This window comes from Blennius ocellaris, assembly GCF_963422515.1.
Source record: "Blennius ocellaris genome assembly, chromosome: 1".
In the NCBI taxonomy this organism is placed as follows: Eukaryota; Metazoa; Chordata; class Actinopteri; order Blenniiformes; family Blenniidae; genus Blennius; species Blennius ocellaris.
Window position 1 is genome coordinate 15,286,517 of NC_137650.1, and position 26,317 is coordinate 15,312,833.

General features: G+C 44.1%; 1 protein-coding gene across 1 annotated transcript in view; it reads right to left on the reverse strand.

Moving 5' to 3' along the window:
• Positions 1-4,008: 4,008 nt before the first annotated feature.
• The window catches only part of chsy1 (chondroitin sulfate synthase 1), a 53,186-nt gene continuing 30,877 nt past the window's right edge, over positions 4,009-26,317 (reverse strand). Inside the window, exon 3 of the mRNA XM_080505257.1 lies at positions 4,009-6,992. Coding sequence (XP_080361383.1) covers positions 5,400-6,992 — 1,593 coding nt within the window. The 3' untranslated portion in view covers positions 4,009-5,399. The remainder of the gene's footprint in view (positions 6,993-26,317) is intronic.

Below are 26,317 nucleotides of genomic sequence, written 5' to 3' on the forward strand. Positions count from 1 at the left end.
TTGGATTTCTATTTACACAACAACGCTCGGAGCCACTGAAGCGACAATTTTTCAAAAACGCTCCAACTTTTATGAGATTCTGCAGAAATTCTGCCACACCATGCCTGTAGTAAGTCGTAGCTTTGCACATGCTCAGTAGCTGGACAATCAGAACCAAGTTTCCTCCAGTGTCATGACTCTCAGTCCATATTCTCCTGGGACTTGGTGGTTTTATAGTTGACAGTCATTGTAGTAACAATCCAACTTGGTCAGTCTGTCCATATGAATGTCCATGTTCTCCCATTGTCAATGTGTGGGGTGGATTGTTCTCTGCTGCATGTGTGTGTGTGTGAGGTTTCATTACAAAAACAAACAACAGCACCGACGAGTAGCTCTATATCATTTTCGGCGTTAACCATTTCCATGTAAACAGATATTGTTTTCAAAATGTTTCAATGTAGACACAAAACATTTCTGCACCGAAAATGGAAGTAAAGGAAATAAAGGAAGTGAAAGATCCTCACATTGGACTTTAAGACCTCAGGGACATAAAGACAGTTCTGAGTTTTATGAACAAGGGTATGTATGTTTATCTAATTGACGTGTCAGCCACATGAAAACTGCTAATATCTCAAACCAACTGCTCAGTGTTAAGAATCTACAGTCACACAGATCTAGGAATGGTGTGTCCTTCACACCCTCAATTGAGGCTGCATTGAGAGTCAATTTCAAGAAGGAAAGCTTATCTGGATCTTCCTAAAATACCAGAGTGCTGCTTTAAACAGTATCTGGACGAACACATGCCCGGGCTCTAATGGGACCATCTAATGGCTCACTGCTTATCGGCCACACTGTCCTGCAGCTCTGTGGCAGCTCCGCGGGGGGCTGTAATGAGGCCCTCTCGGGACTCATCTGGCTCACATCAGCCCAATCAGCTGAGCAGGATAAGACGAGCTGCTCTTCCACTTCCACATCCTGCTGGGTGCTTTTCATGCTCCGCTCTGCTCGTTAAACCTTTTCACCGATAACACACAGAACCCCCCCCCCGGAAGCTATAGGATTAAACAAGATCCAATGAAGTGAATGACTGTCTGTACATGCATGTGTTCATAAAAAGTCATTTAGGTTACAGGTACCGACAAACATGATATTTTCAACCAAATGCCATGCATATCTGCAGTATGCTGTGCGTCACTGATTCTTGACTCCTGCGGTCCACATGCTGGTGTTTCCATTAAAACCAAAGTAGATTGTCATTTACTTGATTGTCTGTCTTTTCAAAGCACCTTCTTTGTATGAAAGTAAGAAGGTTTGTCCTCTCTCAAACACATATTATCTTTGAGAGGTGGGGCATTGTTGTTATTTTCTTTAGTTCCGGTGACATGTGTTGTGATTGATTTATCACTGGAGGTTTTTAACAGATAACTTCTACCAAACTTCAGCTAATGGATGCCAAAAAAAGTTTTTCAATTCCTCCCTGTTGGCAGGTGCCCTGCGTTCTGAGGTGGCAAAGCAAATCCGAATCATCTTGTATAGTCTGCAGCGGGTCAACCATGCGATTTCATCCCTCCAGCAGGGCCTGTACACGGATAATAAAACCCGGAGACGTCTTGATCAGATGCCTGCTTCACCTCAAATGGTGCCTTTCAAAATGTGGATGAGCAGCTCCAGTTCGAGCTCTTTTGTGAAGACAACCTGAATTCTTCCCACCTTCGCCAGTTGTTACAACCCAAAGTTCATGATCAAAGGAGGGAGTGGGAATACAGAGTTTTAAGCTGCTCTCACCTGCCCTCACATTATTCTTGAGACACTTCAACTCTTCCACCTGAATTAGATTCTCTAAGGCCTCCCTGAGGGAGGACTGTTCATTCCACTTCACACTTGGTGCTGGTCCTTGAAATCTTCACACCGTGTGTGTTCCAGTGTGTGTTGGAGGTTTGTGTGTGATGCTCGTGGCCTTGTTTAGGTGCAACGGATGACCTCAGCTACAAAATTCCAAAACTATGTCATAGGGAGCAGCATGATTGAATGGCATCGCCGAAGGTCGACAGACAAAAAGAGAAAACGTGAACTCTGACTCAGTTACCATGGTAACTATCTCAACTGGACTGACGTGTCAGCTGGCAGGTTTTATTAAACAAATGCTAAACTTTTCCCTTGAAACAGATGATGATCATAAACTGTTTCTCCTCTTTGGGAATGAAGAGATTAAATCCTGGATAAACATGGAGCAGCAGGGGGTCCAGTGGTGGAGTGGGTTGTCTTCCAGTCCCATTATCTGTGGACCGATACCCCATCTCGCTCTGCACATCTGTCTCTTTTGGTCAAGGCACAGTCCAGGTCAAGGTCCTGTCTAAACAACAGTTTACCAAGTGAAATCAGTAAACGCTTGTTGTTTGTTTAACCAACAATGAGAGCATTTTTCATGAAAGACCTCCAGAGAACGTTTGTGAAATGCTCCCGTCTCTGTGTGAACAGGGAACGTCAAACGTTTATGAATGCAAGTGGGTACACAAGACCGTCAGTTTGTGAGATGATCAACAAGAATAATAGATGATTTCACAGTAAATTTGTAATTTACTCTGTCATTTGCATCAGTTTGGACACAATTATGTTGGCAGTTACAATAAAAAAAACAGCACCAACTAGTGGTCTGGCATACACACTACAACATGTCCAATGTTTCCCGGGTTGTTGTATGCAGCGATCATGACCATCGAGCCAGAAATATAAAAACAAAGCCATTTACAGCCAATTTTTCTCATGTTTAACAGGGCCTGACCCTCCAGTTGCTCCTAATGTGTCGTACGAGTAAAGTGCACATTTCTCTACATTCGCTGAGGAATCCGACACATGGTGTTTATTAAATGATCGGCCCTCTCCACTTAAAAGTCCGGTCATGCCATTCTCCAGTTTTAGGGCCTCAGTTTTTGTTTCTGCTCAGGAGGATCTATAAACAGGACAGGCCTGGAAAACAATCAGATCTCATCAGTGTTTGAACAGTGCGTTTCATCGTTCACCTCAGAGGGAATTTCTCTGTTTGGTTTTCATCACCTGTGATATAAACACGTCTGATTTGCAAGAGTAAACATGTATCTCTCTTTCACAGCCCTGTCACCAACACAGATTCTGATTTTCATGTGACTAAACACATCAAATAAGTGTATTTTAAAATCCAAGTGAAGCAAAGCTGCCAGCTCTCACCCACTGAGCGGGAAACACTCCAACGGCTCTAAACTAACAGGCAAGCTGTATTTACTCATGATAATCTGATCATTGTCAGACCAGCTCCACTTAGTTCAGGTGCTGCAAATGTAATCTCACAATGAAATGATAGCATCAGATCCTAAAAATACAAACTACTCCCAACAGTTTTCCACAGAAAAAAAACAATCCTCCAGATTTTCTAATGTTTGACACCCACAAGTTAATTTTTACTTTGAAAGTAGAGGTTAGATGATCAGAGCTTCATGTATAGGCCTGATTGGGTAAAGTACTAGTTTTGAACTCTACTTATTTGTGATTTGCTGTAATAACATACTAAATTCTTTGTCACGACAGTAGAAGTGATGTTTCCCGTTTTCTGTGGTGACCAATGGTATCACGACTCAGTTGATGAACAGTTTCATTACAGTTGACACGCAGGAGCTGAACTCGGAGTGAAACTGGAAGTTTCCCCCTCTCAGGTTTTGTTAAGTCACACTTCAAGGTCACACTCAGAGTTTGTGTAAAGCCGCTTTTCTCAAACAGAGCCCTGATTATGAATGCCAGAGCAGGAACGTGCCCCACGCGCTGGATTACCAACCAGGTTGAATCCCTGCATCCACAGAGAAATGAGTTTAAACAGTAGACATGGTAAATTAAGTGTCTTTCACCTGTTGCTCCTGTGTAAACTTCAAAAAACACCACAAATACAGCTTTTTTCTTTTCTCTCCTCTTTATTTCTTTTTAAATAAAAAAAAAAAAAAACTTTGCCCGTTCGGACAGAGCTAAAAGAACCAAAAAAATTAAAATAAAATGGGGAAAAAAAAAAAAAAAAAAGCCCAGAAAAAATGGTGACAGCACAGTCATTCATCCTGTTATCAGTGTTAAAAATCAGCCATTCATGTTGTGACGTCACTGTAGCTGAGCGATGAGCCATCGGAGTGCTACAATGTACAGTACCTGTCTATAGGCAGCGGGGGCGGGGGGGGGGGGGGGGGGGCAGGGGGGGTCTGGACCTGACAGTCACAGCTCAGTGGATTCATTCCTGAAGCCACGCCTCTGTAAACAGGACTGAGCCACAACACCTTCTGATTTCAGCTGAAAAAGGGAAGCAGTTTAAAATAATAATAAAAAAAAAAAAATGATGAAGAAGAAGAAGAAGAGAGCCAGCAGCATGCCACCGCGAGCCGGCCAATCAGAGCGCTGCTCTCATGCCCGCTCGCTGGTACACGCCAGGCTGTCAAAGAAATAGAATACAATTAAATTAAAAAAAGGCCTGGAGTATATCGAGCTTTTGTGTTTGCTCTTCTTTATACAGCCAGTTTCATGTTCATGCCTGCAACACAGCTCCCACACACACACACACTCACACACACAGCAGGTAACATGATATCTAAAACAGACTGTGCAAAACTCTTTGGTGATGATGAGTTTAAGAAAAGGAACATGACAGGAAAACAAAAAAATTAAAACCCACAACTGACGAGGTTATACAATCGTTCCAATATACACATTTCAACAGTCAGTGTGTAGAAAAATGGAGCCTGCAAATTCAATAAATTAGACAGCAAATAATGAATTGCAGATATCAAATCCAGCAGTTGGGTTCACAGAAACGGATAAGATTTTTTTTTTTTTTTTTTTTTTTTTTTAAAGAAAATAAAAATAACAGTGTTAAGTCGTAGTACAGAAACCGTAGAAGCGAATGGAAAAGAAAGCCACTGTAAATCATAAGAGGCAGAATGAACCAGGGAAATGCTGTGATTTGAGCGTTTCATTCATGTTGTGTTGTTCAGTCTTTTGTAAACATTCACAATCAGGAGTTCGTGTGTGTGTGCGCGTGTGTGTGTGTGAGCACTGTCGGTGTGAGAGGGCACGCAGTCCGTTTTCTGCACGCTAAACCAGAACCGTGTACCTCAGCGCGTTGAGAAGCTCCGCCTCCACTGTATTCCACTGGAATGAAACAGTGACGGGCTGAGAGCCTCCATTAGCAACAGGCTCACGTTGCCACGTTGATCAGTAATCCTTCGAAGGGAGAGAGCAGTGCGAGAGCCTGCGCTGTTGTTTTGTTCGTTATGGCATTTCTGTATATTTTCTTAAAATAAAAAAAGACACATTTTCAAAATAGATCCATGTGAAGTCCCATCTCCATACAAAATAAATTAAGTCGTGAAACCACCACCACTAGGAGGAGGAAGTGAGCGCTCGGCGTGGTCTCACGCTGTCCTAACCGAGCCGTTATTGCTGGCCAGTCTCCTGAAGCCGTGGTCGTTCTTCTCCAGCCACAGCTCGGCCAGCTGCTGGGTGGAGCCGTGCGACGAGGCTTTGGAGCCCAGGCACATCTTGTACTGCTTGGGCTCCAGGTTGGGGTCACATACGACCGGGTGGTGAACGTGCACTATCCCCGTGTCTGGGCTTCTGAACAACTTCATCCCCGACTGGACAAATTTATTATAAAGATCCACGTCCTCTAAGCCCCAGCCCTGTATGGAGGTGTCGAAGCCCCCGACTCGGACCAGGTCCCCCTTGTGCACGCACACGATCCCGAAGCCGTAGTTCCTCCAGAGGCCTGTCTTGGAGGTGAAGACGTAGTGGTTGTTGCTGGGCACCTTCCCGGCGTACACCACTTTGGGGTCGTACTGGCTGAAGATGATGGGGAAGTAGGTCTGCTCCCCCAGGGCGGTGTTGGTCCGACACCGCTTGAGGAAGTCGCTGGTGAAAAGCAGATCCACGTCACAGTAGAAGAGCAGCGAGTCGTTAGAGAAGTGCAAGGAGCCCACCTCCAGAGCCAGAGCCCTGGAGAAGGAGCCGGTCACAGGCTTGATCTCCATCTCGGCCCGGGGGTACTTCATGTGGTACTCCCTCATCAGCTCCACTTGCTTGACCCGCTCCGTGTTGTTGTCCGTGCTGAAGAGCAGGATCAGTAGTTTGACGTTCTGGTTGGGGATCAGACAGACTCGCTCAAAGTTCTCCATGAAGCGAACAAATATATCATAGCGCCCGGACAGGGGCACCAGGATGTTGACCTTCTTCTCTTTGGGCTCCTTCTGGTCCTGTCCAGAGGAGGCCAGCTTGAAGGGCACCAGCATCTTCAGAGAGTTGGACAGAAAGGACAGCGAGTCAGATTCCTTGTTGATGTGGCTTGCCAGAGCTTTAGCGTCCATCTCCTCCTCCTCTCTGAACTGGATCTGGCTGAAGGTCTGCTGCAGGTAGGCATGCCTCCTCACAGGAACCGTCATGGTCTTTCCTTTGTGCTTCTTGTACAGCAGCAGCAGATCCAGCACATACTCTGCACCGTACAGTGGATTCACCCTCCGGTAGCCGTACTGGATTTCTTTGAAGTCTATGACGCGGCCCCGTGTCTTTGCGTTGGCGTTAATCATCTCCATGACTTGCATGATGATGTCGTCCAGGGCCTGCTTCTGAGAGGAGTCCATCCCGCGGCGGGGCGGCTGGCTCTGCAGCGACGAGAACAGGTACTTCCCAGTCAGGAACTCCCACTCCAGGACGTCCTCCCGCTGGTGTGGGTGGAACCGCATGAATGAGGGCGGCATGCCGAGCTGGAGGTCCTCCCGGCTGGGCTCGGCCGCTCCGTAGCGCCCCATCTGCACGATCTCCCGGTGCAGCTGGATGGTGCGGTGGCGCAGGTCCGCGATCTTGCGGCTGAGCATGTAGCTGTGGAGACGGTACTGGTAGGGGGGGTTCTTGTTGGGGTGCAGGGTGATGGCTCGGTGGATCTTGCTGTTGTGAAGATCTCGGATGTAACCCTTCTTGTTGGGTTCGTAGTTTTCATAGAAGAGCTGCTGCATCTGTGGAGACAGAAGGTGGATTATTAGCACCACTGAGCCGGGATGGAGGACTCTCGGTATTGCGTGCACATATGTACAGATGCAAATCTGTCCCCGACGTGAGGTTCTGAGAAGCTTAATGAGCTGCAGGATTCCACAGCTGTGGTTTCTAACATTCTGAGAATGCCTCTCAGAAAGCCTGCGGACCCCCCCTCCCCAAATCCTTACAGTGAAGTCTGGAGAAGACAGCCTCACAGCAAGCCGTTGACCGCAGAACCTTTCTTATTTAGTTTTTCTCTGACATGTGTTAATAGTAGTAGCTTGGAGGCTTCTCCACTGTAACTGTAATTGAATTCATTTGGCTTTGGGTGTTTTTGGTATCCAGTGTATGATCCAACTAGGTCAACACAACTTGACAAAAATCATTGTTGGTTTCTGTGAAAGGTGAGGTATTCAGTTGGTTGCTGTCAACACAAACCGTTCTACCGCTAAAACCACACAAACCTTTTTTTTTTTTTTTTTGTCATTTTCAAATCAGAGCCTCCCCAATCCAACACTCGGTGGCATTGGGGTAAATTATCACCAGCAAAGCTGAGTTTTGAGCATTCGCACACCGAGCGAACACACACACACACACACACACACACACACACACACACACACACACACACACACACACACACACACACACACACACACACACACACACACACACACACACACACACACACACACGTTACCTTCAGGGCTGCCAACATGTTTAACATTTAACTCTTATACCACACGTGCCTTTTGTCAGATGGAGCTTTTGGCGAAAACCTAAACTCCCTGTGTTTCACGTAAAAAGGTTATTTCCCGACGACTCCTGAAGTGAAAGGGTTGCGGGTGTAATCTGAGCTACGATAATGTCCATTCTAACTTAGAATTTTCAGCTCAACCTGCACTGTAACTAAAAACGGTGATTTTCAGCTCGACAAAGAGGAGCTGCTTGTACAGAGGCATCATTACACCAAAACAAAACATAATTATATGGAGTAAAAAAAAAAGGTACATTATCAACATCCTGTGTGCTGACTTCACAGTTCACTGTCAAGCTGAGCAGTGTTTGATAGATACTTTCTCAGTAAACTCTCACCCTGATGCATCTCCACCTAAAAATACCATAGACCTGCAAATAAACACTGAATCCAGTCATTTCCTTGCATTCTGCTGATGCAAACTCCTCGTTAAAAGGTCTCCAGGAGCCTGTTCTGCACTGAGCTCACTGCCCAGTCCAGTGCTGACAGAAAGTAAGTGAATGAGTATTTATTGCAGACCCGCTGGAGCTTTACAAACCTGCTGCTCCACGAATGGAAGCAGCCTGAAAGGGTAAACAGTGGAACAGCTGTTTCTGAGCAGCCGATGAGGTCTCAGCCATGTTAGAGAAGGCAGGGTTTGTCCCGCTGCCACCCAGTGAAGGGAGCATCAGTGTGCCTGCAGCTCAGAAAAGTCTAATTTCAGAGAACCGCTCGGCAATAGGGCTGTGAGGCCGATCCCCAGGGGAGAGGCCATACTGGGAATAAGACAGGACAGGCCTGAGAGCGCTGCAAAGTGACACCTCAAGCTAAACACGATCACAGGAAGCGCCTGGGTAACTCTGCTTTTCCACCGCTTCTCTTTGGCATTCCTCTGCGCCGAAGAGAAGGCAGCTGGCCAATCAAAACACACTAACCTCATTATTAATGGATGTCTTGAGCAGAGCTGTGCCTCCAGAGGTGAAGGGACAGCCTTTACATTTGAACCAGGGCCCTCAAAGTGTGGTACAACTACCAGGAATCCAGGAAGACTTACAGAAATTGAAAAAAAAAAAAGAATCTTTTTTAAAACACTGGAAATGACTTGCGTAAGGTGCTTATTTGGACACGATATTAAAATATCATGGTACACATTTTAAGGGGCACATATGTCAAAATGAGCCGTTCTCAGATCAACCCGGGATTAGCGCACACCTAACCATTTGTTTCTGCGGGAGCGGTGGTCAAAGGTTCAAGCCGAGTGGTGCAGCTGAAGCTGGAGTAGAGCTCAGACTGCATCCAGCAGAGTAATGCCGACGGTCGTCAGCTGACAGCCCACCGCTCAGGAAGTCTCCACGTCGTTCTCCCGTGGCTTTGCCATCATTAGCACCTTTGCTAGCCTCGCCGGTGCAACACACGGCTCATTAGTGCAATTGCTTCACAGCCATTAACCTCACAACAACCCCTCCTGATAAACCCTGATGGGTTCCTCGCAAAGACGGGCCGAGGTCGGTCGCCACCGGTTCCTGGAAGCGGCAGAAATGTGTGCACAGCTGTTTGCACTGCTGCTGATAACCATGCAAAGATCACAGCTCTATTAGTAAATTAATTTCAAACTCATCATGGTGTATTAGACACAACCACGGCGGAGTCGAGGAAAACACGCTTCACCTTGAATCGCCAGGATTATTAAGCTCGATGCCACCAACGCACACTGGGTGTCTTTATTTATATCCATATTTGCAAATACTTTTGTTAAACTTAAAACACACGATACAAGTGAATCATATCCGAGGTAATGTCTGTGAACAATGAAATGCAAAGAAGCTATGAGAAAGTAGTAAGAACACACCTTACAACATCAAATCAGAACTTGTGAATAGCTTATTGAGAAAACCTTAATGTTCATCATACAAAATAAAAAGACTGAATATTGAGATGCTTCTTGTATTAAGCTGTTTGAAAAAGGAGATACATTTATTGAGTTTTCTTTGACAGTCCTTGATGTTTACCTATCGGTTTCCATCTTTACTGAAAATTAAAGCACAATGGTCCCAAAGTGCTCTTTCTCCAGCCGTTTGACAGATCACACGTCAACACTTCTCAGCTGCTTCCAGCGACCTGTTTTGATTTGCCTGATGGCAGCATGATGCAGGGTCTTGAAATCCAGAAATGTATCATGACCTCTGGGGTTCACGTGGATCTATTAAGAAAGCTTATTCCTGGCTCTTTTCCCACCACTCACAATCATCCTTTTGAATCTGCGGTGGATTTCCCTCCTGTGGTACGACACAGACCCCGATAGCGACAACCCTACCGTAGCATTTTGAGATTATCTATGTAGTGTCAACTTTGACAGCTTTGCATGAAGAGTCACAAGACGCCTCTGCTGCATGTACAGAAATAAGCAGGTTTTACATGTGTGTACGAGGTTTCCGGGCTCTGTGCAGCGGGCAGAGAGACGAGAGCCTCCGTCAGAGCAGGTGGCGTGGCCGGCAGAGCAGCATGACCACTGCTGCTCCGGCCGGGTTTAATCTGCTGGACAATAAGCAGTGCCTGCCTCTGAGCGAGCCATGCAAATCTAATTGGAGACGGCATTATGCTGCTGTAATTGGCTCTCTTGTAAACAGGGGTGGTCTGTCCAAACTAATTTCTCAGCTCCGTGAAAAGCCTCTAACACCTAAGACAGCTCCACAATAGCTCCAGTTCAGTGTGATGAGAGATTCTTGCAACAATCATGGAGCCAGATGACTCCGTGGATATTAGCCCTCTAACGTGGACGCTGGGGGAGTAAAAAAAAAAACACACGGGCCTCAAGGAGCTCGTGGTACACACTGACCCCGCCTCACGGTGGCAAGGGCAGAACCAGAGAAGGGAGAGAGTCGCATTTTACCGGTAGGTTAAAGGCAAACGTAACACAGCACCGTGCAAAATATTTAGGCTGGTGTGAAGAATAATGCTGCAATGTCAGGATGCTTTTATATATATATATATATATATATATTTTTTTTTTTTTTAAAGGTGGCCACATCAAATCCCCACGGATTACATTCACCAACCTAATCTGACCTGCAATGTCAGCTTGGATGGCCTCTAACCAACCCTGCAATCTTAACTTGGACAAAGCTGGTGAAGGGAAAAAAACTAGATGGTCTGATAAATGGATTCCTAGTTTCTCAATCAAACTAAAAAAAATACTGACAAATTATCAAAGTGCATTGAGCACACTGAAGCATCAGGTGCCAAAACTTGAAGTGTATTTAAGTTTCCCAAACACCTGAGAGGCCTCAGCCATGTTCAAATACATCAAAAAGCACAACATTATCTTTCTGAGTGGATGGCCGGGTCGTTTGGTTTTTGAAACTTGGCAGAACAAAACTGTCTCGTCATGTTTTCAAATTGTCTCATTTTATCTGAAACCAAAAGATTCAACAACATGGATGTATAAAATAAGAAATACGCATATTGTTAGTAAGTTATAAATTCTTAAGTAAGAAATTACTCAAATATATGGCCAATAAATACAACAATCACTGTAATTACACTTCTATTCAATCAATGGAGAACTGAAGAACAAAAACCCAAAGTGTGTAGCTTCAGTTCAAACCAACTGGAAGCCATGTTTACCCTGTAACTTCTCCACTTGTCTGTGTTTAAAATGTAAAATGTATTTTTGTATTTCGCCGTGAGTCACTGCCAGTAACACCCTGGGACACAAACAACAGGTCACGTCTATAAATCACTGTGAATCTGGCAGAAGTGCTGAATGTTCTAAAAACAAAGACGGTGAAATAAGTTCAAATCAGCGACGACCAATGAGGACGAGGTCCGTTTCGGAAAGAGTCGAACTCGTAGTGCAGATAAGTGAGCTGCAGCTTGAGCGCTGCCAAATATGCAAATGCCTCATTCTGTGTCATTATAGAGAGAAATCTGTACAAATTGACTCATTTCTCTTTCCACATAAAGATTTCCACACGTTAGGATCAAACTATCCTCCCTGTGCATGTCCGTTGCGTAACGTCACGACATCATGCTTAAAACATCTCAGACTATGTCTCTTTAGTGTTGCAGTTGCAAAAGAACAACTCCATCGTCAATAGCGGCGGTGTAAAGCTGGACGCGAAGTCACGTGTGCGTTGCAGTGCAAAGCATCATGGGATTGATCCACGGGGCTGAATGTGATGCTATTCATAGTGCATGTAAACATCCATCTGGTCACTTTATTCACCGTTCAAGTGAACAAGGACAATCTGATCACTACATTGGAAAGGAGAATTACAAAGGAAGAGAAAAATAACATGTAGACACTGGCTCAACGGGAAAACCTTACATTCCTTCTACTCCTGTCACAAAAATTACCTTTCAAATGGAAACTGACCATATAAGGATTACAACACACACACAGACAGACAGACACACACACACACACACACACACACACACACACACACACACACGCTGACAGATGTTTATCTTTTCATGATCGCTCTTCCAGAACGCAGCAGAGATGTGGAGGAGCCGAGTCGGCTCGCTCTCAAGTACACAGCACAGGCACCAACATGTTAAGTGTTTACTGCAGCACAACCACCATCCCACCTATGCAAATCACAATCGCTCAATGCCAGCAGCATCTCAAGGCAACATACTGACCGCCAGCGCCTCGGTTTGATTTGTAAAGCCGTCAATGACCAGCCGGGTGAGGAAATCTCTCAACTAGGTAAACTTTCACATTTCAAGAATGTGTAACGCAAATTAGCAAATTAGTTTCTAAACCCACATGAAATAATGGCGGAAATCATGAATGAGTGTGATCTATTGTGCACTGAATAGTTTTATATTGGTTTTTTTGTGTGGTTTTAAACAACTAGTCAATAATCTGATGGTTGGTTTTTACATTGCTAAGAACATTTATTCCAATGGTGCCAACGTCAACTGCAGTCTAACTGTACATCGTCATGCAAACCCTCATTCAGTGAATGAATGATCTGCTCAGTAAACCTTAAGCTGAATTTAATTAGAATGACGACATGATTAAGGACTTTGCGCTGGTATTTTAACTAACTTTAATCGGAGGGAATATGTAAAGATTTCTTTGTAGGGCAGAATTCCCAAGTTGACTTCAAGTAGATCAGGGGCGTCAAACATGAAGCTCATCAGTCGTATTTTGTGAAGTGAACCAAGAGTTGAACGACACACCAAAATGGGAAGCAAAAGTATCTGCCATGAACTTGCTCACCCACCTTTACGTACATCATCTGAACACAGTTTTGTGAGTGGTATGGGAAAGTGTCCATTGTGTCTTTCCACTGTGTAACACACTGGAGAACAACTTGTAAACAAAACACAGCTAGCCTGTATTGATAGCTAACCTTGATATATGTGTGTGTGTGTGTGCGTGTGCGTGTGTGTGGTGGGGACAGAGTCGTGTGGAGGTTTTAGTGGAGTGCATTTTCTACAACATTATTTCCCCTAAAACGTCCCGCCTCATCTGAAACAGTGCCACGCCGCGAAATGTCAGAGGTGATAAAAGAAAGATTGCCGCCCTGTCTTTTCATGCTATGTTCTGGAAATAAAATGTAAAATATGCACGTCTGAAGAGACTTTTATTGTCTCGACACTTTCTCAGGCCTGTGCTCAACCGTAAATCTTCAAAGTGTCTTCTACATAATGGTGGTGACACAATAGGAAGTTTATCGGGTTGATAAAAGCTCGATATCTTATTACTGCCGCATGGTGACTCGCACTAATGAAATGGGACAGGGCTGGGACTCTTGAGGTGTGTGTTATCCGAGAATCAAATCGCTTAAAAAAAGCTTCTTTGTTTCCTCCATCCAGATGTCGTCTTCAGCTCAGGATCTTGGGACGAGATGGGAACAGCCTGTGCACCGTGCCAGTATGCCAAGGGAGAGTGAAGGTCACATGAACAAAAGGCTTGCCAGATTTCACAGGCGACAAGAAAAGCCTGAACTCTGAATCAACTCAAAAATGATGTCGTTTTCCCACAATCACCACGACAACTCGCACTCTTCTTCATTACAATCATTTTCGGTGGCGAAAAATTCAAAAACAAGCCAACATCAGATGTTTGGCCACAGTGTGTGAGTAATTATCCAAAACGCCTCGACACTAATTATCTCAATCTATAATAGAGTTTGAGAGGCAAATTCCCTGTATGTTATCATTTCTTACTTGGAAGATGGAGGTAGAGGAGGTAATCAACACAGCCTGCTTGAAAAACTCTAAATCTTACATGGCGTGCAGTCCAGCTTGTAATCAAGTTACCTCATCACATGTGATGCTGAATACAATATTTTTACAGAGGTGGTCGGGCCGGCCTCCTCTGGAGGGAGGCAGGAGCAGATCTCTGGGTCACGCGAAACATTTTTCAAACAGGATGTCTCTCCTTTTAATGTTGGGAGATGCAAAAATATTCAGAATATAACTGAGACACACTTTTCATCTGTAGACTAAAATTCAAACACTGATTCGTGATTATAGCAACTAACAATTGAATTGGGTGTGTGGCCGTGTTCAACCAGACATTTTTATAGACTTGTCGCTGACTCAGCATATTACTGACCAAAATATACTTTCAGTGCTACACACAACCCCACCATGATGTCCAAACTAGGCCAGAATTCTGCATTCTTATAATGTATTCAAGTATTTATCCCTCGACTGTTGTTTCTGTGTTTGTTAGGAGCAACCGCTCAGCAATATTTAGATATTCGACAGGGCATGACTATTTTATTACACGATGCAAAATGGCCAGAGTGGGAGGCATTTGTTATGTTTTACCTCCAGTTTATTCAGGTTTCTCTTTGACTTGTTCCAGCCTATAATTGTGTTTGCAGTGCTGAAGGCATAACCACAGACCAAACAGCAACGTGCCTTTGTGCCATTTTTTCCAGGTAAACTCAGACCCGGTCTGCTGAGAGAGAAGTCCCTCATTTGAGATGATGAACTCGAATTCAAACTGTGGAGTCAGAGAACATAAGACTGCGAAGCTGCTTGTTTAAAGACTAAGGTACTAACACCCTGTCGGTGCACTCTGCAAAAGCAGAACAACACACTTGTGTCACTTCCTCTGAGATAAGCCTGCAATTTACATCTATTCTTCTTCGAGACTGTCGCTTTACTTACCAAGCACAACAAGCGAGAACAAGCAACAAATTGCAACACAAATGAATGTGCATCTGTACTCCGAAATGACTTAAAGAACAATCTAATTTTAAGAGCAGGATTTATTGCGCTCCTGCACTCGAATAACAAAGATATTTTTGAACTTCCTTCTGTTATCTGAACCAACATGCATAAAAGTAATAGAAGCTGAAGCCTATTGTAGCTCATTTTGTCACATACATCCTGGACGGGTGTCTCTCACATACTCATACATACACACAGACACACACAATGCATGTATTTGTCAATGGAGAAAATACATGCTCTCGCGGTTAGATATGCAAATTCTAGAGAGAAACAACTGAAAAAAACGTCTCTCTTCCCCAGGTAGGTGGCAGTGTTGTAAAGAGGTCAGTAAAACAGGAAGTCAACTAATTAAAAAAAAAAAAAAGCTTAAAAATACTTCAAATTCCAGGAGATCCAATTAGCAGTAATATGAACTTATAACATGGGGGGGAAGAGTACCAGAACTTTCATTGGCTAAAAAGACAGAAAATAATCCACAAGGCAATTACTGCCTAATGGGAGGTCCTGATGAAGGCCAGGAAAAAAAAAAAAAAAAAAATCACTTCTCAACAAGCTTCGAATGCTAAACCCTCAGTGCACATCTTTCTTCACCAAAAATGCTGAAAGTTTAAGAAACAGTCCGGACAAACTTGTAGAGTCCGAACAGGTTATTTTGCAGAACGATGAGCTGAAACTGAAACTTTCTCCGACATGAATCACAGGTTAGCTTAAGGTATGAGGTGGCACGTATGAAGCAGAACATCTTCCCTGTGGCCGCGCTTGGGGTTGGTTTCAGCCTCTTGTGGGAGTGGGTCAAGCCTTGGGATTGTTTGAAGTGCCAGGCCATTATAAAGAAGAATTAAATACCAGCTGTGAGCAAATAGAGGCTTGGTAAGCACTGAAACTTTCCAGCAACACGTCACACACATGCACCAAGGCAAGCAAACTTGGTTCAGGAGTCAGCTCAGTGAAAACTGAGTGGCCGTCTCAGCCTGCTGGGTTTGGGAGTCCGACTTTAAATCTTTGGAGGTATTTTAAGAAAGCTCTGGCAGCACAGAAACCAAAGGATATTAGAGAGCTGAAAGCTTTTGCACATGAGGAAAGGGCTAGAATTCCAAAAGAAAAGTGTCAGAGGCCTTATGAGAAACTAATGGAAACGGAGGCTGAAGGTTATAAAAGTCCTAGAGTACGGTTAATAATCCTGGCTTTGACCATGGAAACAGTTTGCTTATAGATCATTTTGAATGTCACTAACTCACTAAAACGTGCATTTTTAACGCCACTCAATTCTAAGGAGTTGGTTGATCCGTTTCCATCAAATTTCATCTACATCACTTGCACATTGACCGTATTGAATGATTTGATTGCCGCTGTATGGACACAGCCAATACCTGCCTGAGGAATGCAGCAACTTTCAACAAATACAAAAACTGCTCTCGCTCCGCTCGACACCCAGAACACAATGTGGTAAACAAAAGGTGTGGCAAACATAACAAGCGATTCCAAATATATCTTGGTAGACACAAACACAGAAAGGTGAGCCTTTGCAGGCGTGACCGCTGGTTTGGTATGAGAGGTTTTGTTTTGCTGTGAAGTGGGCCTCTCTTTACCTACGCTGTATCTCCTGCCCTCTATAAACACTTGGGAGTGGACTTCAGTGACGTGCAAAAAGAGAGCAAGCTGCTGTGGTGGCGGACGCTGATGGATGTTCAGCGTTTCGCAATGCCTGCTTTTACTTGGGAGACACTGTAATGTGGTGTAACGACAAGACCTCATGCAAGAGGGACGAGGAATTTAGTATGAGGAAGCTACGACAAGCCTGAGAGCAACACAATCCACAGCATTGAAAGAAGTGCGTGTGCCCTTTAAAATATCCTGTAAGAAGAACCCCGAGCTAATTCGTGAATTCATCTTTGTTATGAAGAGCAAAAGGTCTACACATATGAACATGTTTCGTCGGTGGATGGATGGATGGAAACAAGTTCAAGTGCCACGGAAGTCGGCGGATGCAGCAGAAATAATGAACCTAAATATAAAAGTAAACATTACAAAACAGCGTAAAAAAAAGAAATTATGAAGGCTCTCAGTCAAAACCGAGGCCTGATTCCAACAGACCTCCTGAGAGTCAGGCTGAGCTGAAGCACTAATGAAAGGAAGAATAGTCAAATGTTTATTTTGGGTGTTGCTGATCAGCAGCTACTGAAGGAAAATTATTGCTGCCAAAAGAGGTTCCCACTAGTTTTAAAATGCATTGTTCAGGTTTGTTTCTGAATGTTTGAAGACGGTCATCAGTAAATACATAAAATACTTGAATTGTTTTGTGATATTAATATCTTGTGCTTATTTTATGACCGAGATGCAGGTCAACTGCTTTTTTTATGACCAATGCTTTTTTTCCAGCTCGATTCCAGACAGCACGATGACACTAGAGGGTTACCGTCTCCTCCTCTCTCTTAATCCATCCTTCTTCTAAAAATATCGTCGCACTCGCAGGAGTAGCCAGGATCATCCCACTCATACCTGAAAGCTTATCCGTCCAAAGTATGGCTCTACTGCCGGTGAATGGTTTCTTCGGAGACTGGTTTCATCGACGCATGGCATTATTGCCATTTAAAGAAAAATGAAATGAAGAGAGATTCCAGGCAATTACGAGGAATGAGACCTTCTGTCACCTCAGACCCACACAGTCACCAGTCCTCTCAGAGGACAGCTGCACCATTACCGTCTGGAAGCCGGCAGAGGAGACCATGGGCGGGTCCGCAGATCTGCGACATCAAGGCATACGCCTAAATTGAAAACCTGCAGAAAAGTGAAGGAAAAAACTACCCAATATTGGTCATTTTTTCCCCCTTTTTTAAATTTATTTATTTTTATTGTTGAATGTAATTATAGCCGTGCGGTGGGCAGCGGCATACTTGCGGAGTCGTGGTGGTCCAAGTAAGCTAGCATTTAGCGAGTGCCGCCCAAGGAAGCTGGATGAACAGGAACTGGCTCGTGGGTGTAGGAAAGTGCGCAGACAACTCTTTCTCCACACACATCAACAACTGAAAGTGAATGTGTTTATACAGGCTTATAATCAGCCCCTTGGTCCCTGCCCTAAACAATCCCTCCATTCCTAAAGCTAATCTCCCTTTGAAGTCCACTTTCCCCCTCCACCATGTGTACAATGAGTGTTATCAGAGTGCGTCAAGAGGAGAGGAAATGCATGATACTGTTAACAAGGAGGGGCTTCTGTGTGGTTCACCCAACCTCTCCACCCACCAATCAGAAGCTCTGAAATCTTTCAGGATGGAAGGATGATGGAAACAGATGGAAACACAGCAGCCCGTTCGTCTGTAAAGGAGATTGATCATTCTCAATCACATTTGACATGCAGGTCTGCGACAGATTGAAATAACGAGGTAAAAACCTAAATCTGTGACAACCATGTTATAAAGCAAAAGGTTAATTACATTTCGAGCTTGCTGGGCTCACACTGGAGTTTGAGACATTACACTGCGATTTGTGCAATATTGGTACATAATTCAACAGAGCGACTGAATACTCCTCAATCAGAACAAGGCGATGCAAAACGCATCACTATGTGGTTGACATATGATCAGGACGCTTTTCATGGATATTTTCAGCACACTCCCAATATACACAAAACTACCACCATATCCACCGTTTGGTTCAATCCGTAGGAAGTCACCCCACAACAACCAATATCAGAGACCCAACAGTACCATATTTGTTGCAGAATAAGAAAACTTTCCCCTTGTAGTACAGCTCTTTTGTCCACACCAAAGTCGAAGAAACACTGCACTCCAGTCCAGTTTAGTTCACGCCCACTGCCATTTTTAACATGACATCCAAAGATGTGACGATGTGAAAAAAATAGCATCTGGGACCACATCACAAGTTCATCCTCAAACTAAAGAAAACCAGTTACCATTATTAAAGGCACTATATAAAGTACATTTTATTTTCGTCATAGTGTTGAGGGTTTACGCTCTTTCTAGACGAGTCTGAAACAAACCAGAATCAGGAAACTATACACCATTAATCTCATTGATATAGTCCTTACATTGTTCTTAATGATGTTGGTTCAAGAGCGAGCGACAACAAACATCATTCACAGTTCAGATTAAGCAGAGTGTTTCCAAACAAAAGGCGATTCTACGCCTCCGCGTCCAAACAGAGGCGCCATGCTTCTCTGGGGGTGTGGCTATACAGTGACCAGATGGGCGCGATGAAGAGGAGAGGACGCCCTGTAAAACAGCCGAGCACTGAAGAAGAGTGAGCAGGATCTCCACTTCCAGGAAGTGTTTGGGAGAATTCAGCTGTGGAGCTACAAGCTGCATGTTATGATCAATCCCCCGCCCCGTCCTGAACCCTGTGGCCTTCTCAAAGGGGGACAGAGGGGAGGATGGGAGCAGGGTGCTAATTACAACCCTGTTCCGGTTTGATCTTGCCGACTCCACAAGTCACCTCACCCCCAGGACAGCATGGCAACAGCTGCATGCCGACAGTTATGGCTCACGGTCCAGATGTTCCCGGCACGGCCAGCGATCACTACGGATTCCTCCCTTGTGACAAACAGTGTTGCTAAAAGTGAGAACAAACGTGGAGGGCCAAAAGGAACTGGTGAGAGATGCTTTAGGAGGAAAAACAGAAGAAAACAGTTCCTTAAAAAGGAAAGTTCAGCTACTGTGGTTTAAAATGATAGTGGTGGGATTGCAGGACCATGAGTCACTCGTAGTGAGGAAAACTTCTAAATCGAGCTGAATGCCTCCCTGATTACATTTACCGAAAGGCTTTTTTTACCCTTACAAACTAAGGTGAGAAACACTCCTTGATCCAACTCAAGCTGATCAATCGGGGCCACTTCGGTTCCCGAAGAAATGTGGAAGCGTGGCTTGTGAACTCCAAACACAATGAGCTCTCTTTCTGGTGATATCACAGCTTCGTAAGCCAACGGCTGATCACAGAAGACGCGTGCAGTCGGAACTCACTGTGACCACTTTTCAAAAAGAGCAAGCCTAGTTTGGATGTGCCTGCAGTTCTAGAAAGTAACAGATCCTCTTGGATAAAAACAGCACTGCTGTACCTGTGATGCAGTGAGACGCAAGGCCAGGTAAAGCCATTACATCACTGCCCAGGTGCAAGGTGCCTGGCGGTGCTGATGGATTGCTATGGGGGGGATGGGATGGACGGCACTATCAGTAACTGGATTAACGGTGGCTTTGCACTATCTTGATGGTGCCAGGAAAACAGTCGATGCCCACACAAACACACATAGATTATTAGTCTGCCAGAACTCGAGAAAGTCCAATTACACAGTGTATCAGGGCAGGTGCCCAACACAAGTCAAAAGTGCCAGGTCCAATTCAAAAGCCACAGTAGTTGTTTGATAGCTTAACTGAGCTCGTATACGTCCATGGTGATGACGGAAATCATGCAACTGGAACATTACATGCTTTTTAAACTATGTCCATGTGAGGGTCAGGCATCCCAACAATTTACCTAAATCCGGCAAGAGTCATTACAGAATCAGCAGATAACTTGGAACTGTGGCAACAAAGTACACATGGCAACAAGGAGTCAAATAGGAGTCTAAAACGACATGTCAATGATACAGGACAGAGATTTTGTAACTGTAGTCGGGTGAGCAAGAGTTTGAACCACAATGTCGCAAACACCCCAAACCTCATGCCAAGAAGTAACGGCTGGATGAGTGCCAAAACATAGATTTACCACCCACTAAGTTGGTTTCAAAATTTAAAAAAAAAAAAAATCCATCTTCTATACCACATAATCAAGTTTAGGGTCAGAAGGCCAGTCCCAGCTGACTTTGGGTGACGGTATCAGGTTAGATCCTGGATTGGTCCTGAGTCCATTATGAAGAACTTTCTCAAAAATCAGAGACATCAACGCATCTTCCACACCCAATGAGCTTCCTTGCTGCATTTCATGAGGCTTCATGGTTAATAAATTGATGCTCGTCGCAATTTTGAAATCTTTTCAGTCACATACAACAAATAATTCTATGCAACCACATTACCAAACACAATCAACGTCTTCCAAAAAAAAAAAGCATCTATAGTAGGGTGTTTAAACATGATCCCCAATAATATAGTGTGTATTTAGAGCCGTTTGGAGCCTTCACCTCTAATCTTCAACCACGACATCAGATTTTAAATATGGCTGAAGTACGGGTTGCCATAAGGTACTCTGGAGATCATCATCGAGTCCTGGCACCGTGTATTCAGGGTCAACGTTTCCATTAACTTCCAGAAGCTTTTATCAACAAAGCGAAGTGGAATCATATATTGCGAGGTTATTATTGCGATGAGCCGTGTAACGTAACGGTTCTCCAGCTCATTGATAGTTGGACTTCAGACGTTTTCACGCCCAGTGATGTTTGTGATGATTACCTCCAATTATGACAAGCAGGTGTTCATTTGACATTTCCATTCCATTAAATGTTCACACTGATAGGCAGCAGTCATTCGCTGCGTGGTTGCAGTGGTGTATTTATATGCAATTTATTGTGTGACACAGCCTACTTAAATTATAGCACTGACAAATTGCCCTTATTTTAAGCGAGGATTTCTCTACCATTTCTCACGGTGTGGTTTTACTTGGGTGCTGCAGTGCTTTACACAGAGCTACAGTTTACTTGAGCAGAGTCGAGCCACGCCCTGCAAATGCATGTTGGTAAAACACTGACCGATTTTCCTGGTGTCGAATATCAAGGAGGTGGTCATTTAACACATTAAGCTGCATTACTCATTTGTATTCATACAGTTCCATTCTGAGACAGGACCATTCAGATATAAAAAAAATTAATACATTTTAACCTATATTTCAAAGCATTCATTTTAATCATTAAAAACTATAGCAATGCAGCTTTCATTGATGTTTTTTGTTCTAAGACAACTGCTCACTGTCTTCCCTTGGTCAGAGAAAATAATCAAAATAATCAAAGTCCAAAAGCCATGAGGTGAGACCTTCGCCTTTCAATCAATTGGCCGCCGCTATTCAGAGAAAAGAGGCCACTTTTCTGGAGCAATCGTACCCATCTCCCAGTTTAATTAAAAATGTCTCAATGTACAGGAGATTAATGGGACAATAGATGCCTTGCCTCAGGACATACTGACTTGCTTGTTGGTTCTTCAACCATGAACAAAGGCAGTAACACTCAGCTTCACGGTCTAAAGCCGCTTTCACACTTGTACTACAACCTTGGAATTATCTTGACATTAGCTGGAGGAGCTGTGCGTCAGAGTTCAAATGTCTGACTCGGTGGGACTGAGGCCCACTTCATCCCGTGAGGGGAAGGAGCGGGGTGTAGTCTGGAAACTTCCCAGCCAGTGGTAGTTTTGATGATTTTTCCACCAGTGGGATCTTTGTGAGGGGTTCAGATAAATAGTGACAGCAAACACATTTCACTTGATGGTCCAAAGCCGACAGTGACACCACAACAAAAGAGGCGACTCCCGTAAAACGCATCTGGCTCAATTTGTCAAGACTGGGACTGAGATATGTTGTAAAAAATTATGTCACACTTATGTGTACCACTTGGAAGAGGAATATAATAATGCTTCTCATGTCATAGTTGCAAGGTATTTCATCAAAGTTGACTGCCTTCTCGCCGTGTACGTGTTGCAAATAGCAATTAGGCTTTCTTAGGCCCTGTTTACATGACAAAGCCTCCAAGGTGACTTTTTTTTTTTTTTTGAAAACTGAACTTGTCAGAACAACTGCGCATGTGCACCACGGCCATGGTAAATAGTTCCTCTGCACATGCGCGGGTAGATGGGACACTTTACTTTGAAGACTTTGTCCACTATAAAACTACGGTCACCCAAATAACAATCCGTCTTGGTCGACGAACGTTTATAGCGTATTGTTCTCTGCTGCACGCGTGTGTGGTTTCATTACAAAAACAAACACCACCACTTCGTGCAGTTGTTCGTTTCTGGAACGAAACCACACCCGCCTGCAGCGGGGAACAAAAAACAAAACTACAACAAGAAAAATGCAAAAGTGACATGTTTTCCCATCCGCATGTGTCACTTACATTGAAAAACATGACAAGGCCTACTTGTGATTTTATATTCACGCCGACAGCAAACGCCTATTGGCAAACTGGTATGACTGATGAGTAAGCAAGCATAAATAATTACAAACCCATGTGAAAATGCAGGGGTTCATTGGATCTTCGAAACCAAAAGACCACTGTTATTCTTTCCTGTGTTTGCTTGCATTTCTCTACATTTTTTAATCACAGATTTAATCTTCTGAAGTAGTGATGCAAAAATCCTTGCACAAATCTCCGGAGAGAAGTTCAGCCATTTTCACATATTATAATGTGCTCCTTTACCGAAAGCATTTTCACTGTCTGTCACCTTTACTGAGGAATTCTCGTGGATAAAAAAAAAATAAAAAATTGAATGATTGATTGATGGAGACAGTTTGTGATCGTCGTCCTCCAAACGAGAGCCATATTTTCTTTAAGGAGCCATGCTTATAGTGCCATAAATACCATCTGCCCTCCACATTTAAACCTGCTGCAGCCAACTGCCACAACCGGAGTCCACATTTGAGGTCTTTTATGTTCCATCTCAAGTTGATCTCATAATTAGTTAGTGAGCAGCGACTTTTTGTTTGCTTCTCATTGCAGGAAACATGCTAAATTTGACTACAACAGGAGCCTAACAGAAGTCTAACAATTTGCTTTGCTGCTTGTTCAGCCAGTGCCAACACGTTGTTCTGAAACTGTTTTTATGACTTAATTGGAAAACAGATGAGTAATCACTTTATTCAAACCACAGATAAATCACATAACATTTCAATAATGCAGCAAAGAAATGTAGGTACATTGGCACCATTTGCTGTGCTGTAATAACAGAAATAAGTACTTCTACTACAGGCACAGCACATTATCTTAAAGGAGTTATTATGCAGTGGTGCCACTAATCCTATGGCTGTGTTTCTGAGCCTTCCCAATGGCAAAACAAAAGGTTAACAGCAGGAAGTGGCGAGCCGGAATGGGGTGGAATCTGAAACCAGATTGAGTGTCGGATTTGAAGATTTGCCTCGTCACTACTTGTGGATTCGGTGAGACGGCTATTTCCGCTCGGGGAAAGCAGAGCAGAGTGAAGAGTGAGAGTATGGAAAAAATGAGCGCACTTCCAGACAGGCGGCAGGTTGAAGAGGAAAGTGAGCAGGGATTTCAGGAAGACGCGAGTGCATTTAATTCGGGAGGCAACTTATTAGAGATTTCTTTATCAGATGCTGCAGGCAAATTAGTCATCTGCAGCAGGTGGGATGTGTAGACGAGCTGCTTTCTCTCAGCTGTAAGTGGAAATGGAGGAAGACGGCCTGAGGTAAAAGCAGGCCTTAAAAGCTCACATCTCCAAGTGGCTAAGTGTTGTCTGAACTCCAGCCTGTAATGACACTGCTTTCAGACAGTTTGGGGCCCATAAAAAAGGTGCCAATAATAGAAGATGTTTGACTCAAATATGCTCTGCGGCTGTTACGAGCCCTGTGAGGTGACCCGTGTCCCAGTGAAATGTCACACAAGGGCAACAGAAACACCGCCACTCAAAGAGACTTGCATCATTTCAGATATGACTAAAACAGACGAGTTTGTGCGTCATGGCGTGAAGCAGTGCGACCGAGTCTGAGAAGCAGCAGGCCGGTGTCCCTTTGCCAGCTACAGCTGGGCACAGCCTGCATCTCAGTCAGTTGGTGCAGTCCACAGTATGATGATGAATCACCTATTCAGACCCGGCCAGACCAAGGCAGCAACATCAGGGACAAAATCTAGTCATCACAAAGACAGCGCCACGCTCCACATGGCCTAGTGACTTTCCACTGTCCTCCTTCTATTGCATCACTTCTTGCATCTGCAGGCGCAGTGGTGTGACCAGCAGATATTTCAAAACCTTAAACGGGAAGGATCTGAAATGTTGGAGGCATGCTGAAGATGAAGTCTCCTTGAAAAATCAGCAGATGCTGATTCAGAGGCTTCAGGACATGTAGTACACATGCCGGGCCTTTAGTGGCGCTGTGACTTACCAAACACGCAAAAAAACGCAGGAGAAAACTGACCACATAGAAATTTTGAAGTAGACTCCTGCTCTACTTCACATAACTGTCGTTTCATAGGTCTGTTGCAGTGCTCCTCCTGCTGCTCGCGTCTGTAGCTTCTGCAGCTTCACCGGAGCTTGTAGTCCCTGATTGTTGTGGTGTGGTGCAGTGTAAAACTAGTGTCGGTCACATGGCCACTTCAGCCAATCAGATTTTGATATTGGTGATCTGGGCCTTCTGGCGTCCGTGTATTCAAGCCCTCTGATTGGATGGTCAGAGAGTTCACTCTCCAGCACTAGCTGGCTGCATCTGTAGCGAGCTGCACGAACAAAAATATAGTTGTGTTTAGTTAATCTGAAATTTAAATGTAGCGACAAAGCACTGATTAAAAATGAGTTTGGGGTGTTTGATCTTCCTTGAGAGAGCGTACCACACACTTGGGAAGGACAATCATCCTTTGTCTCGGGGGTCTGATCCCTTCCTCCCGTCTCCGAGGCATCCTCACCTCTCCCTTACAGTCGTTCCTCCAATAGCAACATGAGCCTTCCGTTCAGCTCCAGCCGGCGACAGCTCACCGACAATGGCAGCTTTCTCAGCCCACAACCACACACAGCGCAATCAGCAGTGGGAGTAAAGGAGTCCTTCGCCTGTGCAATTTCAACTGTAGCATTTTAAAGTTAAATGCTTTCAGCGGTGAGACCCTGAGAACAGCTGGCTTATTTATGTGACACATTAAGTCTTTATTTCCTGGATACTTTAAGATGGGGTGGATCTACAGGAAGGAACACACAAACCTTTAAAAAAGAAAAAGACACTGCATTTAACAAAGTCATCAGCCAAGAGAAAGGAGCGAGTGCTCCAAAACCACACACGATTTCAACTCATCTCCGGAGAGGAAACCAAGATAGGCCTCCACAAAGGCTTTTGGGAATTTTAAAAGATAGCTGTTTTTCTTCCGTTACCAAAAGTAAACTTATTCTATAACCACTGTGATTTTTTTTTTTTTTTAAACTTCAGAGTGTTGTAAGATGATGCTCCTCAGAAAGACTTTAATCAAGATAAACCTCTCCAAAATCTCAAAGCCAAAGGTACCGTGAGACCTGTGATGAGCAGACAAGTCCTGAAAACCTCAAGGTGACACCAGCATGAGCGTCTGACAGAATTAGAGAACGTCTGCTTTTTTCTATTTTAACAATACAGGAGTTAAATATAGTTCTTTGACTGATCTGCCTTTCAGTAACACTGCTGTTGTCGATTGTGACAGCTCTGGTATGATACCGATACGTCGCCTGAACATCGCATTAA